This window comes from Leucopleurus acutus, assembly GCF_964270905.1.
Source record: "Leucopleurus acutus genome assembly, chromosome: 3".
Taxonomy (NCBI): Eukaryota; Metazoa; Chordata; class Mammalia; order Artiodactyla; family Delphinidae; genus Leucopleurus; species Leucopleurus acutus.
In genome coordinates, this window is record NC_139145.1 from 97791302 (window position 1) to 97810465 (window position 19164).

The 19164-nt window shown below is 39.3% G+C and overlaps 1 protein-coding gene across 1 annotated transcript in view; it reads left to right on the forward strand.

Annotated features, from left to right (window-relative positions):
- Positions 1-782: 782 nt before the first annotated feature.
- The window catches only part of LIX1 (limb and CNS expressed 1), a gene marked incomplete at both ends in the record, with an annotated part of 47199 nt that continues 28817 nt past the window's right edge, over positions 783-19164 (forward strand). The window contains one exon of the mRNA XM_082835969.1: positions 783-864. Coding sequence (XP_082692095.1) covers positions 783-864 — 82 coding nt within the window. The remainder of the gene's footprint in view (positions 865-19164) is intronic.

The following is a 19164-nucleotide window of genomic DNA, read 5'->3' on the forward strand; positions in this document are numbered from 1 at the left end:
GAAAGGAAATGAAAGGAAGTGAATGATATCAGAACTCATTAAAGTCAATCTTGGGAACGATTTGCCTCGAAGGATAAAGAAGGAAACAAATGTTCCCAAGCAAGTCAAAACACAGACTATGAGATTTTATTTGCCACTGCCCATCAAAAGTGACTATAATTTGGGTGGGTGAAAAAATTAAACACTTGGCTCCCAAAGAGATGTTCCTGGATTCAGATACAATACATGATCTGGTGCCTGGCTACATCCACAATCTTTACAGCACTTCTTTACCGAGAAGAATTTAGATTATACTGATTCTGAGCTGGAAGTCCTGAGCTGGAAACTCCTTTGCTACTAAGGAAACTTTCTTGAGAAATAACCTTCTTGCTTCTATATACCTGAAGTCAGCACATTAGAAGATGAGTGACCAAAAGAAATATGTAAGTCAGAAAGCTGCACACCATTCAGGCAAAATCTGGTTCGAGAGGAAAGCTGTTCCCATGATTAGTGAGCTTCCCCAGCTAGCCTGTAGGTGGGTGTGTTTAACAGAAGGAAGCAATGGGAACCCGCCTGTCAGCCAGCCTTTTGAGCTAATTAGCTCAGCATACAACAAAGATAAGTGAGCCTGGGAGGAGGGCCCCCTGAGGGGTCTTTAGATTCTGGGAAATGTCTGATTGGCAGATGTTAAAAGAGATTCTTTGGTAATCCTGTGCATCAATGAGCTGCACAAATTCAGACCAGGACTGCAAGAATTCAGGCATGAGGACACTGTGCAGCAGGCTTGCACAGGCAGACCCAAGATGGACAGAACCTTGGAATCCTTGAGACACATCATTGCCCAAGTCTTGCCTCACAGAGACCCGGCTCTAGTCTTCAAAGACTGTAAGTACTGAAGGGAAAAACGTTTTTTGACTTTTTTAGAAAATAGTCCTAAATGTCTAGTCACATCCTATTTAAGTATGTTTTCTCCTAAATCTCTGTAGTCGTGTGCTGTGGTCTAAGTGGTATTTAACTTGTTCCTGACTTCAGACAGAATAATTTCATTTCACCTACGGGTATCAGTCGCTGGGATATTTTGTCAGTGATACATCTTGTTAACCGTTTAGAAGTCTGTCTTAAAATCTAAGATTCGCCTAAGACTTAATGAACTTTTCCAGATGATTTTTAAATAAATAAGACTGATTGGTACTAGGATTAAAACTAAAAATAACTTGAAAATGATAATAAAGTATATCTCTTTTTTAACCTGTTTAATCCTCCATACCATATATGAGTTATGTTTAAAAAGTATTGTGTTTGAAATTTTTTGTTGCAAACAAATTAATAAATCACCACTGAGCTCTTAAATTTTGATAACAAATTATAACACTTTAGTTTAAAAGGCCAGTAAAATGAGATGTCTTCCCATTTCTGCAACAACGCCCTCCCCCTCCCCCCCAAAAAAATCTAAACAGCTATGGCAAAGTTATTTCAAAATCTTTTTTTAATGGTTATGAAAAATAATTCAATCAAGATTTCCAATTCTAGCAATACTATTAGGCCATTTATCATGTAACTTTGTTTCTGGAACCAATTTGATTTCCTGCTGCTGCAAAACAGACTATCTTCACCTTGTATCTTATCTACAGTGGGTTTCATATTACAAAGGGCTTCTGAAACAGAACTTTGCTATGGAACTGCCCAAAAGGTAAAATGCATATGGAATTTTTTTTTTTTTACTTCAATAAGTTACAGCTTTCTTCTTTGTGAATCTCGTATGTTTGTCTCCATCAAAACATCAATGGTTTGTATTTTTGCTTTCTGATTGCTGAATAATGTTCGTTTCCAGATGTCCTTTTATTTTATATTTCTCATATGTGTGATGAAGAGAAAGAAATGTTAGGCAATTTTATTCTATAAAATGTTCTTCTTAGAAATTAAATTGTAACCCATTTGCCCACTAAGGCATAAAGTGAAAGCCTGCTCTTTCTTTCTTTTTTCTTTCTTCCTTTTTTCTCTTCCTTTCTTTATTTTGCTTTCTTACTCCTCTTACTCTTTCTCTTGCTTTCTTAGTTTCTTGCTTTCTTTTAAATATTGTCTTCAAGCATGTGTCAATAGCTATGTTAGAACTAATAAAAATCACTCCCTCCCCCAGACTAGCCTGGAGTCTATTCAGGTTTGGCATGTTTTTTTAAGTGAAAAGGGGAGGAAAGAATGCCTCTCTCCTACAATAGCACTGCATTCACTAGTGAAGGGTAAAAAGGATCTTGACCTGCCTAAGACTTTGGATGAACTGTAGAGGACCAGGGATCATGTGGTGAGGGTTTGGATAGTAGAAACAGTAAAAGGAAATAGAGGTGAAATTTTTCACTGAGTTCATTGTGAATTTAAGAAATTTAATCTGAAATTATATGGCCCACTTTTTGAGCTGAAATAAATCCCAGCAATTGTTTAGTTTACCAGAGAGAATAAAACAGAAAAGGATTAAAATAAAACATACGTTAGGTTCCATCATCCAGACCTTTGTGGGAACTCTTTTATATGGAAAAGCAAAGAAGTGTCCTGTTTTATATACTTCATTCCTTAACATAGAACTTAAATTTCATCAGATAGCATTGCCTGCTTACCCTAGAATGGGCTGCCACTCTGCAACTGCTTGCATGGCTTAATAGGTGTGAATTTTAACTTCTGAGCCTCTCCCTTCAGGTGTTTCTAATCTGAAAACTGACTAAATGAAAGTAAGCCAAAATGGCAGATTTCTGTGCCAGGGGTTTTTATGATATCCAAACATCCAACCACTCACCATCCTCATGGAATAATGGGAACAGTTTCACTTACTTTCTGGGGCAGACATCACAAGTCTGCCTAGGGCCTATGCCCTGCCTTAGCAACCTACCATGCATGTGCCAGGGTTTAGCACATAGACTCATTTTCTTTGGCACACCCATAAGTTGCTGCCACCACAATCCTGCTTTACACAGCCTGTAAAAAGCTGCTATCAACCTTGAATAGCAGGTTCTAAGCAGCCTCCCCTCCTCCTAGTCACTCTTGGCTCCTTTTCCCCCACCGCAGGCCAGTCTCTTTTTGCCAGAAGGAAAGAGCTAAGCACTTGAACACATCACTGCCAATTCCTTAAGAAAAATTGCTACCTTGCTTTCCTACAAGATGAAAAGCCAATTCAACAATGCTTAAAACCGTGCACAGTTGAACAATGGAGCATAAAAAAATAATAATAACATTCTAAAAGTGTTTTTCTAAATTTCTCTTCAATGATGCAAAGGCAGTTTTTTTCTCTTTATTCTTCAGAAACATATAATACAAGGAATGTAAACGATCATTTGATTAATTTGTTGCCCTCCCTTGGCTTTTGATTTGTTTAAAAACAAGCAATAGTAAATTGAATTTTCTCTTCAAGTTGGTCAGGAAAAGTACCCAGAGAGTTTTCTGGTCTGAGACCGATGCACATGGGGATAGTTACATTCATTTAAGGAAATAAAATATGAATGTTTTTCTCAGCCAAGGAGGCCCTCCAAGTGGCATTTTGTAATGTATTAAACCTCTCATTTGTTTTAGACAGGTGTTCATCTGGCAAAAGTTGTAATTTGCTTTTTATTTTCTTTCCTGAAAGGAAATAAATTTCATGACATTTTTTCCCTTTTTCTCTATTTTGCGCTTCAAATGAAAAATAACGGAAAGAAATTTTAAATGAGGTGGGCTCTCAGTTTGTAATTTGCTCATCTAAGCTGACACTGGACTGTTCTTCACTACCTAAATGTCTCCATTTTGTAACAGGTATCTCTGGGAGTCTCTACCACCAGAAAGAATCTCTTTGTAGAGAAATTAAGGCATATATCCATGTTGCCCTTCATTCTTGGCTTTGTGCAACATCCAATTTCTTTTCATGTGTCATGTGTCACAATCAAAGATGAGCTATCCTGAAAGCAGCCCTTGTCAGCTCTTTTGAGAGTTTGTGTGTGAGCTTACTATCTGTTTGCCCCTGTTTAACAATTTCTCACATGCTTTCCCAAAGGAAATCACCGCCCCATGATTTCAAGATGTCTGCACTTTCAGATCCTACTCTGAGCGTTAACCCTTCAAATTACAAGAGCATAATATGCTTATCTGCCATCTTCAGATCCTTCTTCATGCATTAATAGTAATGCTAATATGTCAGTCCTCATCATGTGATTAAGGCACTATGCTAAGAAGGTTTACTCTTCACAGCAAGCCAATAACATAGGTACTATTGATTTATAGGTGAGAGAACTGAGGCTTGTGGAGGTTAAGGTGACTTGCCCAAGGCCACACCTAACAAAATGACAGAACCAGGATTCAAATTCTATCTTCCAACCTCTCACCTTTAGCCACTGCAAGACATTGCCTCTCAGAGGTGTTACATTACCATGTCATTTGTGCTGTCATGGCAGTATCTGTTAGGAAAACAGAGGTGGAACTGAAATGGACTCTTCTGGGTGTATGGAGAGAGCTCATTAAATAGGCATATCTGAACAGGAGTGTAACAGGAGAGTAATAAGGGAAGGGCATTTTTGAGGAGAGAGAACAGTTTGTCCAAAGGCAGATCAGGCAATACAGGAACAATGCATCAGGGGAAGTGGAGACAAGGCTGAGAAGGCAGGTGGAGTCACGCTCAAGTGTAAGCAACAGGGGTCCATTAGAGTTAGCAGTGATCGTAGATTAGTTCTGGAAGTGTATGGCCTCATGTTGTATTGGGGAAAAGATTATATTGACATCTGCTACAAGTATACTTCCTGATACTAAGCTGGAGAGAATTGCAGATTTTTCACAGCACGAATCCTTTTGCCCATTCAGGCAAGATGCAATACATGCCTATAGGGAGAAACCACTTTCACTAAATAAAGGCCAAAATCAAGGCAAACTTTTCAGATAGTTAAAAACTATCTTAGCTGTCATTAAAGCCATGAGAACATGTTGGTTTCTAGCACTGATTTATAAAGTGAAGTGTTAGATTTCACTGTTTCCCACAATTTTATAATGAAAAAATATGGTAGAACATTTAACTAAACATTGCACAATTAGAAGAAAAATTTCTCACATATTTGAAGTGCATTAACTCTTCCATTTGAGGAGACATTTTCTGCATGAAAGGTTGTATTTATACCAGTTAAGTGAATACTTTAAAAAGTACATTTTTACCCTTTGGAAAAATTGGACCATACTATAGAGCTATTAAAAACATCTCAGTAATCATGAATCTGGCTGTATGGAATGCAAGAGAGGAAAAATTCTCAGGAGTCAAGTATTTTCCCCATCCCATGCTTTTTAGAGTAGTTATCTAAAAATCTATAAATTTGATGATACATTTATGGTTTTTGCATTTCACATAAAGGAATGGAGTAGGATGTGAGGGATGAAGGCACTTGTGCAATAAAATTCCTACACGTATTGCATTGCATTCCACCACAGAAAGTGTGCTGGAAAGAGCATGGTTAAAAAACAAAAAACAGGGACTTCCCTGATGGCGCAGTGATTAAGAATCCACCTGCCAATGGTGGGGACATGGATTCGATCCCTGGTCCGGGAAGATCCCACATGCCACGGAGCAACTAAGCCCATGTGCCACAACTACTGAGCCCATGTGCCACAACTACTGAAGCCCGCGCGCCTAGAGTCCGTGCTCCACAACAAGAGAAGCCACAGCAATGATGAAGCCCACGCACCACAAGGAAGAGTAGCCCCCGCTCTCCGCAACTAGAGAAAGCCCGTGTGCAGCAATGAAAGACCCAACGCAGCCAAAAATAAATAAATAAATTTATTTTTTAAAGTGAAGTATTGTTATAAAAAAAACCAAAAAACAAAAAACTCCACTGCTTGCTAGCTCATTTTGGATTAATGATGGCATCTTAATTACAATAATTTGAACTCTGATAATTTTAGCATCTAAACTGTGGATGTCCATTCTACTGAAAAAGCCTACTCAAAAGCTAGTTTTACTTTATCTATTACAGGACACAACTATTTTTATTTGAATTTATACTAAAAGAAAAAATGCAGATTTCTTTTCAGCTATCTGTGGCATAAGCACTGTTCTCCTTTTTTCAGTAAAGATACTGAAAAAATACTCATTTGGCAGAGTTTAAATACTGAAAGTCTTAGTGCCAGAGGAAAATTTTTCAAAATGGAAAAAAAGAAGTGGCTTCTTGATCACTTAATGGCCATATCTGTCTTAATACATTTATTTCTTAATATATAAATAAGATTTAACAAATCAAAATAAAATATGAGTGACACCCATCCTGTGATCAAATCTGGTGCCTCTTCATGGTCTGCTGTCTCATCTCACCATAGGCTTTTTTTTTTAACAGTTAAGATTTGTTAGCCTGAACTCAACTTTAACAACTTCTGAAACTCATGTGTTAAGTTACAGCCCATAATAGGATACAGCTGCACAAGGGTGAGTTTCTAAGTTATGATTTTTCTGTTTAAATGATACGGTTTTACTGATTATGTGCTACAGATTGATTTAAGAAATGTAAGACAACTTTAGAAGCCTTTCATAAAAGAATCTTCTTTATTTAATACATTTCATATTGGTGTTTTAACCCCAAAGGCTCTTATTTCTTTTCTTCCATGTTCAAATGCTCATATAAGTTTAGTCTGTCAAGGCAGTTTTAAAAATCCTATTTTAAAAGAAAAAGGAAAGAAAAAAGAATCCTACTGAAAGTTTAATAATGACAAAATAGGCAATTATTACACTCCCTGTAGTTTTCTACATTCTCTCTCTGCTGTCCTTAGAATACTGTTTGAATTATGGTGTTGCTTTTTTTTTTTTCTACTGGGATGATAATCAGTTGATCCCTATTTTGATCTCATCCCATTAATGCAGCTGTGGGAACCCATCATCTAGTCACCACCCCTTTCACACTTATGGGCTGTATAGTGTAGTTTACATTTTTCTCATGTGCCTCTGTACTATGAGTTATAGTTTGCTGGCATGTTTTTGTCCACACCTAAGTTGGAAGTCCCAGGAGGGCAAAGCCATACCTTGCACTTCTATGTAACCCCCAAGGTGTCTCCCACAAGGCCAGGCACCTAGCAGGTGCACAACAGACTTTTCTGGTGGCTGATTTGTTTATTTTCTCCCTCACAAAAAGGGGGAAGATTTTTCCCATTGTCAAGTGAAATATGATGAAAGAAATGGTACTGGGACTTTCTAAACCATCATCCATTGACACCTTAATCACAGCCTAATTGCATGCAGGGTTAAGCTGACAGCCCCATGAAACAGGAGGCAGCATGGAAGAAGGATGGGCTGTGAAAATAAACACAGCCACCTCAGGCAACTTCCCCAGAACACTGCCTCAGGTTGGCCTTGGTAGAGCAGCCCAAATTATCCCATATACCACACTGGCAGTGACTCAGATTGCCAGTCCTTATATTCATCCTCAGGGTCTACCCTCAACTCTGGGTCACACAACTCTGTGTGCACCAAGCTCTTTAGGGCCAAACTCTGTCCGTGCCTTGTACATAAACCCTAGTTGGATAGCTGTGGCAGGGTCATGGAGAGCTTTCTTATAATGACTCTACCCGGGGAAGGTATGTTACATGCATAAAGCCACAATTGCACAGATTTGACCATTCTAACTAAACAGAACTGGTCAGCAAAGTAACAGTGTTTGATTTTTTTGTTTGTTTTTTGTTATCTTGGATCCTTGGTTATCTAAAGTCAACAGTCCTACAAAGTCTCTGAAATATAGTGCAGTGTCAGTGCCCAATGGCACATGGGAAAGATATCAATATATACTTCCTAATTGGTTAAGTGGATTACATGAGGTTTTTAGTCTATGTAGCTTTTGTGATTGGATGACATAATTTGAACCATGGTACACAGATAAAGCACATTTGGGAGCTCAGGCCTGCTATTGCTGCTGCCGTTCAATTGTGATATATTTAATGACCTTTTATTTTAATGTCTTTGTGATTCCCTCTTGTTCCTTGATATTCTCTCCCCTCTGCCTTCTTAAAAAATTACCTTGTACATCCAAAGATTTTTTTAAAGTGTTATTTAAATTTCTCCCCAAATGACTTATAGTTCAGCAATTTAAAATTCTAAAGGTGAAAATTAAACCAAAACGAACGATGTACTTTTTTGCATATTATAGAGAATCTCCCAAGAGGTTAATTTTGTAAAAAAAAAAAAAAAAAAAAACAACCCAAAGAATCTTAATTCCCTCAGAGAAAGTGTTCAGGGTAGAGAATGGGGACCAGACCAGAAGAAAAGAAAAAGCAAACAAAAGAAACACAACCAGCTTCCCAGCTGCTGAAGGAGCTAGTCACTGACTCTGGAGCGTTACTAAAAGAAAATAATGCTGGGAACAAAGCAAGACTCTTAGCTGTCTCAGCTCTGTTGGGTGGCTGTGGCTACCTTTGAAAGAGTATCTACAGAAAAGAAGAAGGGGCCCAAGATTCCTACATATTGTACATGACACACAAGCTGTGTCAGCAAGATTCCATTAGCCTGGTCAAAACTTGTCAAAGCCTGAGGATGGTTATAAATGTTTAGACAGCTGGCTCTGTTGGTCAGTGTCCTGGAGTTAGCCAAGCCAAGCACAAGACCCACAGGTACCCCATTTTGCGTGAATGGCAAATTGGCAACATGCCTTGAGCTGGCTCCTTAAATTATCTGGGGGTCCTTTTCCTATTTCTCCTCAACAAATCTAGGGAATCACATTGACAAAAACAAGTTGTACATGATTGAATTGCTAGAATAGAAAATACTAATTAACTTTATTTTAAAGTATCACCTGCTAAGGGTAATTAAAAGATTATATTAAAATATTGCATAACAAAAAAATCCATCTGTTTGGAGGCAGAGAATCGGTTTGAAAATATGTTTAGCATCTTGAAAGCCTCTTAATGGTTTATCCTTAAATGGTAGCCTTTCCAATTTGTCTTTAATTGTTTTTGGCAAGGGAAATTTTGCCCAGCTAGAATTTTTTTCTCATGTAAGGCATAAAGAAATTGCTTCTTTTTTTCTGATAGATTCATAACATAACATTCATAACATACTTTTAAGACCCCTTATTACTGACAAATGACTGTCTTCCCGGCAGGACTTACCTGGTATTAGGTAATTGAACTGGGCAATGAACTATAATGTTTCTACTTTCCTGAAGCACAATCAGTCATTAACATTGATTTCAAATAAGAGTTAGCCCCTCTCTGTAGTTTTTGCTAAGAGCAGTTCTATTGCCATTAGCATTTATTAGAAAGTGAAAAATTGGGACAGACATCCATGTCTCCAGATTTTGAGACATGTAGCATTTCATCTATTTATTTTCTGTCCATTATGAAGCTTTGACTTTAAGAGTGAATGATATTAAAAGAGCTTTCTTTTTTCCATCTCTGAACTCTTCACATATTTTGGAAATAAATTAAAAAACACAATGTGTCCAATTAGGAATTTTCAGATTTGAGAATATTTTTAGAATGTTTAATGACATGGTTTCCAATACAAGAACAGTCAGTCTCAAAGATGCAACATGCAAGCATATAATCATGCCTCTTCCTTTCTTCCTTCACCTTCTCTAACCACAAATAATAGCTAACACTCTAGTGCTTACTATGTGTGAAGCTCTATTCTGAGCATTTTCCATTTTAAGCTTTACAGCAACCCTGTAATGTAAGTACTATATTTTACAGATAGAACAGGAGCACTAGGTAGGTTTCTTACAGCGGTAAAGACAGGATTCAAACCCAGGCATTCTGGCTTCAGAGTCCATGCTTTTAACTACGTAAGGAAACTGCCTGCCTGTTGATAAAATGTGGAGATAGAAGATGCAGTACACGTTTTATTGTGTTCAAACCAAAGCCCCTATAATCCATGGGGCATTTACATCCTCTCCATCTCAGAGTTCCCATATGAAAACATATATCATGTGTCCCTATTAGCATCTTCATCGTGTCCAATCTATGAAAATGACAAGCTCCGAGTTTTTAGGATAAAGGCCCTCTGAGTGGCTTCATGCTCCTTCCAGACTACAAAAGGAGCATTCTCTTGCTTGCTGCATCTCCTACTCACTCCTCATAGAGATTTTCTGCCCAAGCTCCTCCCAGAGAGACATTCTTCCTGGGCTCACCCAGATGCATAAGAGCAACTGCACATTCTCTCCAAGTATTTGTGCCCTTGTTCTTCATGAATGGAGCCACTAAAGGCAGCACATCACCTCAGGCAAAGACAAAGGACAAGGAACTCTGTGTTCCTGCCTTTCTCTCCCACTTGGGTAAAGCTGAGGTACCAGAATAATAGGATAAATTTCCAATTATTAAAAGAAACAAACTCCCCTTACCCTGTCTCTTATCAAATTGTACCCCCTTCCTAGTGGCATCCTTCCCTATTGCTCCCACACATAATTCCACAGCTGAGGCATTACTGTTTTTCTTACTCTTTTTGTCAAATGCCACTCTCACTCCTTTGAGAGCAGTTTCTATCCCTTCCCCCATCCCGGTGTAAATCTCATTTTTCTGAGGTGGCTCAGATTAGGCCCTCCTCCTATGCATATTTTTATTCTTTAATTAATTTATTTATGTGTTTTTGGCTGCGTTGGGTCTTCGTTGCTGCGCGCGGGCTTTCTCTAGTTGCGGTGAGTGGGGGCTACTCTTCCTTGTGGTGCATGAGCTCCCCTCATTGCGGTGGCTTCTCTTGTTGAGGAGCACAGATTCTAGGCACGCGGGCTTCAGTAGTTGTGGCTCGTGGGCTCGGTAGTTGCAGTGTGCCGGCTCTAGGGTGCAGTAGTTGTGGCATAGGTTCAGTAGTTGTGGCTTGCAGGCTCTGGAGTGCAGGCTCAGTAGTTGTGGCTCACGGGCTTAGTTCCTCTGCGGCATGTGAGATCTTCTTGGACCAGGGATCGAACCCATGTCCCCTGCATTGGCAGGCAGATTATTAACCACTGCACCACCAGGAAAGTCCCCCTACACTTGTTTTTTTTCTGACCTTTTCAGTTCACATTTATCTACTTTTCCCCTTGAATCTGTTTAATTATTATGCCATAAATTTTAAAGTTTTAAATATTACCTTAAAATCATTTCTGTTCTACAATGTAGCAGTCTAGTATTTTGTTAACAAATTATATTATGAATTCATTATTTCTGCAATCATATTGTAAGCCTTTATGAACAGAGGCCTATTTTGACTGCTTTGTTGTTTTTTTTTTTTACTCTATACCATCAAAGACAGGGTTACCAGATACACCAGTGCCTCATTACTGGTTAATTGTGGTGTTCTGTTACACAATTCCTGATCTCAGAGACTACTTTCAAATCCTTTTCAACACAGTGCTCCAGGCAGTCAACATAAATGGATTAGAATTGACACTCTGAGACAAAAGTACTTACCATTCCTGTTCAGGATTTCCCTAAGTCCTAGTTATCATGAAGGTAAAGCCCCAGCTGGCAAGCAGCTAGCAATCACATGTTTACTCTGCCCAGGCTTCATCTTGCTGCACCTCCTCAGCCATCTCCATCTGAACCATGGCTGCCACCACCACATCCATGCTGTGTGGGTATCATGGTGGTTCATATAAGAAACCTCCTATCTAGAAGGAAGTCTTGATCTCTCCATGAATCGTAGTACCTTCACCTATCTTCTGTATGTTCATTCAGTTGCACAGTACAGATATGTAGTTTTCTTAGATTTCAAATGAATTCAACAACTGCTTCTAGATGAATAGCCCTGTGCTAGATACCAAGGAGGCTACAGAGGAGAATGAACTAGAGTCCCTGCCCTCTAGAATCAGTCAGCTGTGAGGCAAATAACATAATACTGTACTCTGTAAGATGAATTGTTATCACAAGGCATTTCATTCCTCTGGCCAGAAGTAAGTCCAGCCAAGTCTGACTTGATAAATTTAGCCTGGAGTACCACATCTATTTTATTACATGGCTTATAGGAGATTAAGTGCTAAGACATAGGGCCACTAATGGAATAAGAGCACAGAAAAGTACATTCATATGGGCTAGAACCAGTGGGCAAGGCGTGATGGAGGACGTGGCATTTCCTCTGAACTATGAGAATAAATTGGATGGATAGAAGGGAGGGGCAGAAACAATACTCAGGATAGGAAGGAGAACTTGAACCAAAACACAGGGGAAAAATATGCAGTATATGTTCAAGGACAAGTAAAGACACTGCATTTGCTGAAGCTGATTGAGGATTTCTGCTAGAAAGGGTCAAAGGTTGGATGGTCAGTGTTCCACATTGTCGGATGTCTTCATTGGTCAACTGCCTTCTGTGAAGTTTGATGCTGAACTTTATAATCAAAGAGAAAGCTTGAGGAAGGAGAAAATGAAAACCTCATTTATGAAAGACTTGCTTGGGGATCTAGTTACCACTCTGAAAACTGTCCTATTCAGATTTTAAAACACAGTGAAGAAAAAAGTATCCACACTAATGTCTATAAACTGCATAGCAAATTGTCATCTTGTTGATGTGAAAATTTTCAAAATTGCTGAAGAGGTTTGTCTTAGTCAGCTTGGGCTGCTGTAACAAAATACCATAGACTGGGTAGCCTAAACAACAGAAATTTATTTCTCACATGTCTGGTGGCTGGAAACTCCAAGATCAAATTGCTGGCACACTCAGTACTTTGGAGAGAGCCCTCTTCCTTGTTTGCAAATGGCTGCCTTCTTGCTGCGTCCTCACAAGGGAGAGAGAGGAAGCTGTGGTATCTCTGTTCTTATAAGGACACCAATCCCATCATGGGGCTCTACCTCATAATCTCATCTAAACCTGATTATCTCCCTAAGTCCCCACTTTCTAATACCATCATATTAGGGGTTAGGGCTTCAATTTGTGGGAGACACAGATGTTTAGTCCATAACAGGGTCTATTACATGTGTCTGAGAAAACAATTTGGAGCAATGGAATTCATTAAGAAATTTGATGTGCAAAGTCAATTCAGAGGTTAAATTGCTTTCTTTACTCTCAGATGTTATGAACTGATAGAAATCACAAAAAGGAACTGGATTTCATGCTGTTGTTCCTAGGATCTCCCCAACAATTCTTTCTCCTTCCACTTCCTCCCATACCCCCAGCCTCAGCCATTTGACATCCTATTTCTTTCTTTTTTTTTTTTAAACATCTTTATTGGAGTGTAACTGCTTTACAGTGGTGTGTTAATTTCTGCTTTATAGCAAAGTGAATCAGCTATACATATACCCCCATATCTCCTCCCTCTTGTGTCTCCCTCCCACCCTCCATATCCCACCCCTCTAGGTGGTCACAAAGCACTGAGCTGATCTCCCTGTGCTATGCAGCTACTTCCCACTAGCTAATTATTTTACATTTGGTAGTATATATAAGTCCATGCCACTCTCTCACTTCGTCCCAGCCTACCCTTCCCCCACCCATGTCCTCAAGTCCATTCTCTACATCTGCATCTTTATTCCTGTCCAGCCCCTAGGTTCTTCAGAGCCATTTTTTTTTTTTTTAGATTCCATATATATGTGTTAGCATACGGTATTTGTTTTTCTCTTTCTGACTTACTTCATTCTGTATGACAGACTCTAAGTCGTCCACCCCACTACAAATAACTCAATTTCGTTTCTTTTTATGGCCGAGTAATATTCCATTGTATATATGTACCACATCTTCTTTATCCATTCATCTGTCGATGGACACTTAGGTTGCTTCCATGTCCTGGCGATTGTAAATAGAGCTGCAATGAACATTGGGGTGCATGTGTCTTTTTGAATTATGGTTTTCTCAGGGTATATGCCCAGTAGTGGAATTGCTGGGTAGTATGATAGTTCTATTTTTAGTTTATTAAGGAACCTCCATACTGTTCTCCATAGTGGCTGTACCAATTTACATTCCCACCAACAGTGCAAGAGGGTTCCCTTTTCTCCACACCCTCTCCAGCATTTATTGTTTGTAGAATTTTTGATGATGACCATTATGACTGGTGTGAGGTGATACCTCATTGTAGTTTTGATTTGCATTTCTCTAATGATTAGTGATGTTGAGCATTCTTTCATGTGTTTGTTGGACATTCTATTTCTTTATAGTAATTTTACCAGTTAAACATCAGTTACCTTGACAAAGGCAAGACCAATAGATGACCTGTAGTATTAAACCCTGAAGTCGGAGAGTTGCTCAGCTTGGCTCCAGCATCAGCCAAGTTGTTATTCATCTGCATTCTCTGGGTCTCCGGCTGAGGATTCACTACCTCTCTCCTGTCTGGTGTCCAGATTCACTATGGATGACCAATTTATCTTGTCATGGCTGTGGATAAAGCCCTTTTCCTTTAGTGTCCATTCAGACAAAATAGAAACTCTTTAGAAAGAATTTCACTAAACTTTGGGAGAAATAATGCATAGCCACAAACGCTGTATTCCAGACGATAGCTTCCTGATCCTGAGGTGGAAGGCACAATCAGACAGAGAAATTTGACCTTGACTTTTGTTCATGCCTCTCTTCAAAGGAAGCCTGTTCCAAAGCCCTCCTCGGTCTTTTGTCATTTCCTCTTGTTCCTCTTGTGGTCTCTCCTTTAGCCATTATTCCTTGAAAGGAGGGACTGGAATGGGAGGCCTAATCACAACCCCCCTCTGAAGCCCACAGCTGGTGGGTATTTACAACATTGTTTTAAACCAGAGCAAAGTGTTAGCTGAAGATTAATCAGGATACCTGTTCACATGACACAGACTGCTCATTCACTGTGACAGTTCCAAGCTAGAAAGTGTCATATCACTTGTATGAAAAAAATACAGATATTAACCCTTTGCTTTGTTTGACTGCCAAGAACAAGTATCAGAAAAATGGCCCATAGAAAATGGTAGGTGAAGTAATTCTTGTGCAGAGCCTCCTACACCTTTCCTACCAACAGCCTCACAATGGCAACACATCTTCCATACCTTTGATGACATTCAAATATTCAATTAACCTTTATTCTTCTTCTAAAATGCTTCTAATAGATGTAGACATGCATGAAAACAACTTAAATTCTATTATAATTAGGAGTGGCTCAGGATGAGCAAAGAGCTAGACTATACACCCAGACCAAACTAGGTTAAAAATCCCAAGGCTAAGACTTAGTAGCTGTGTGATTGTATCCTGAGCATCTTTTATTTCTTATCTCTATGTTGTGGATAATACCTGTTGTAAGAATTAAATGAGAAAATGCCTAGTGCCTGGCATATAATAGGCACATGATAAGAGAGATGAGAATAGCAACTTCGTCCTATCCTACTCAGGACTTCTCAAGCTTTAGTGTGCATCAGATTGCCTGAGAATCTTGTTTAAAATGTAGATTCTGGTTCAGTAGGCCTGGGAGCATGAGAGCCTGAGGGGCCTGGAAGGTGACTTGAGGAAGTTTGGAATGAGAAAGAGTATCAAGACATAGGGTCTTCTATGACTTGCCAAGAAGTTATTTGTTCTGTAGGTAATGAAGGACCCACAGAAAGATTTTAAGATGTGAGTGATTTAATTAACCATAAGATTCAGAAAGATTACCTGGAAACAGTTGAGGATGGGTTGGATGGGAGGGTGATTGGAGTCAAGTGGGTACTGTGGTATATCTGGTTAGATATGAACCAATGCAGCAGTGGCAATATTAACTGAGAGGAAGTGATGACTATCAGAGACATCAGGATACGGAACTGACAAAATCTGGGCATTTATTAGATCTGGAGAGAGGAAATTAAGTTTAAAGTTCCTGTCAGGTTTCTGATTTACGTGACTGGGTATATGATTATATCACTTTCTAAATAATTTGGGAAAAGAGTTTACGGAAAAGAAAATGGGTTGAGTCTGGGAATATGTTGAATTTCTGTGACATCCAAATGGAAGTATCTGTTAACAAAGTTGGAGTTACAAGAGAATGTTTTGGGAACTATTGGCATATATTATGGTAGATGGATTCATGGAAATAGGTTCCGTCATTCAAGAACAGTAGAGAGAGAAGCAAGAAAAGACAATGATAAGGCTCTTGTGCAAATCAACATGAGGGGTGAGCAGAGGAAGAGAAACCCATAAAATAGACAGAAGAAATGATAGAAATACAGAAGAAGAATCAGGGAGAATACTGTCAGAAAAGCTTAGAGATGAGAGTTTTTAGAAGAAATTGATCGGCTGTGTCAAATGCAGTTAGAGGTCAAGTAAATAAGGACTGAAAGTTAGAATTAGTGATATTTGCCAAGTAGTTTCAGTAGCATAATGTAGAGGAAAGCCAGATTGTTGGTGGGTTAAAAATGAATGGCAGGGGGACTTCCCTGGGTGTCCCGTGGTTAAGACTCTGCGCTTCCAACTCAGGGGGCATGGGTTCCATCCCTGGTCAGGGAACTAAGATCCTGCATGCCACATGGCATGGCCAAAAAAGAAAACAGAATATTCCCGAGGTTAAGTGTTTCTTTTAATTGATTCATTGATTCATTCATTTATTCATTCATTTGTTGTCTTGAGCATACTTATGGCCGCTGAGGAGTGAGTAAAGAGAAAACATTTAAAAATAGGAAGCCAAGAGAATTACTAATAGAACAATGCCCAGAAGAAGCAACACAACTTCGTTTGAGACTGAAGGAAATAAGGTAGAGCTGGGCACTTGTGCAGATGGGTCACTAGATGTAGGGAGGGATATCACACGCTTGGTGGCTTAAGTTTGTAACGTGAAAGGCAGGATCATTGGCTGGGCACTGAAGGTGCAACTGCAGCTGGCGACTAAACTGTGTTGTGAGGCCTTTCCTCAAATTTTGGTGGTTTTCTTCAGCAGTACTTGACCCTTTGCTTGCCTTTTCTTTGACATTGTCCATGAACCTTGTTGTTGCTACTTCAAAAAAATAAAGGAGCATGTGTTTCATAAATAGAGCATCTTCAGATATACTGATCTTTGAAATTCCAAACAGCATGCTGGCCTTCTTCCCTCTGCACTCCATTCATCTGGTTTTCCAGTCGACACGAGGAGATAGAGATAGAAAGATGGATTGTGTGTGTGCATGTACATATGTTGCACTCTTTAGAGGTGATGACATATGTAAGACCATCAAAGAAATCTTCCAAGGTTGCAGAATAAAAAATTTGAAAACTGCTACATTTATTCATGCAGAAATTTTACTTAGTACCCACCTTTGAACTCTTTAATCCACACAGTTTTACGTGCCAAAATTCTTGTGTTCATTTTACCTAGAAGAGCATGAATCTTCAGCTCCTTACTCCACTTTTCAGCTGAACATCATTCAACAATGAACCAACTTAAAATAGCCGGTTAATGGCCCTTGTTGACTATCAGGGCAACAGACCACTGACTTCGGTTTTAGGCTTCAATCTTCAAGACATCTCTGCTAAATTCTGTAGGTCACGGGCAAATTGAAACACAAATCAGCCCACTCACAAAATACTTGTTTTCCTGGACATGGGAGAGAGAGGAAGTTGGGGAGCAGAAATACAGTTTAGGAAATAAAAGTTCTAATTCTATTTTGGGTTACATCAACTGGTGGAAAATATTACTTCAAATGTTTTTGAATGAATGAAAAATGTCTGTAATTACCAAGCTCACCTTGACCACTTAGCATGTATTTTATTGGTTAATTCAATTATCCCCTCTGATAGTCTTATATTTCCCAGTTTCTTTCCCAAAACACATCTTAAATACTAAAAAGTACAGTTCTTAAATATACACAGGCATCCAGTTCCCTGGGTGTCTTGCAAATTTTCCTGAACTACACCTTGTAAAACTGGAAGCTGATGGGTGACCTAGGAATGAAGTGAAAGAGCCAGGTGCTCTGGTCAACAGCTTAGAAAGTGGTTGTGCAATGTTTTTGCCTCCAAGTCAAACTCTGTGACTCTCCTGATTCCCTGCAAAATAACAAAACCCAGCATTTTGAAGCACATGTATTCAGAAATATATCAGGAGAATGTCAAAGGGCATAGACACCATATTACAAAAAGAAAGTTTGAAAGAAGAAAAGCTATTCAATCTAGAACCTGAGGAAACCTGAGAGTGGTCTATTTTAGTACACTTTTATATGCAAGTGTGAGATGCCAATTCAAAACGGTTTAAGGTAAAAGCAGATGTGTTGGTTCAGGAGCTTAAGCTATGACATCAGAACTTAGTCTTTCTTTCTCTGTCTCTTGGTTCTACCCTTCTCTATGTTGGCTTTCTTTTCAGCCATGAGTCTCCCTTGCCTGGGCAGCACCATACTTCTCTCCTATAACCCCAGCAACTCTAGTGAAAAAGGAGAATCCAGTCTTCTGACATTTCCAACAAAAGTCCTGGACTCATTGACTCTAAATGACTTGACTTTGGTCTAATCCCCAATCCTCAACCCTGGAGAAGACTTGGTTAAAGGAAAGGTGGTTCTTTAAGGAAAACTTTCGTGCTATTCCTGCAAAGAGGGACAACAAATGCCAGGGAGGCAAAAACAACAGATGTCCTATACCACCTTCAATTATGTCATGGGTTCTTTTATGAATACGGGGATTAACCTCTATGAGGTCCCAGAAATGAGAAATAGCCCACTTGCATGAACCTTATAGGAAAGCAGATTTCCACTCACTTCCCAAAATGACCTTCTTATAGTTAAAACCATTAGCATTTGAAATGGGCTACATCAAGATGTGCCAATTACCCGGTCCTTCCGTGTGTCCAGAATCAGGCCAAATGGGCAGCTGTCAGTGGTATTGTGCAAGGAATTCCTGCATCAAGCAGAGCTTTGCCTGCATGACCTGAAAGGTCTCTTTTGCCTCTACAATTCTATTATCCTTGTTAATTTCCACAATTCAATTTGCAGTACAGGATAAACAAACCAACCTAATTTGATCTGGAACTTCTACAGGCTATCATAGGTCATTTAATCTAAAACACATGGCTGTAGCCATTACTACGTTTTCTGAAGTCATCTAACAGACGTGGTCCTTAACAAGGTTTCCATGTTATTAGTTTCACTTATGGTTTTTTTTCCCCAGCCTCCTGCTTATTACACAATTGCTTTCATTCTCCTTTGGATTAGGGTGGAAAGGAGCATGAAAGAGTTTTCTTCTTTCTGCCTTTCTCCTCTTAAATCTTATAATAGGTGAGTTCCAATTAAAATTACATTGCTTGGGGCTTCCCTGGTGGCGTAGTAGTTAAGAATCCGTCTGCATGCAGGAGACACGGGTTCCAGCCCTGGTGCGGGAAGATCCCACATGCCGCGGAGCAACTAAGCCCGTGCGCCACAACTGCTGAGCCTGCACTC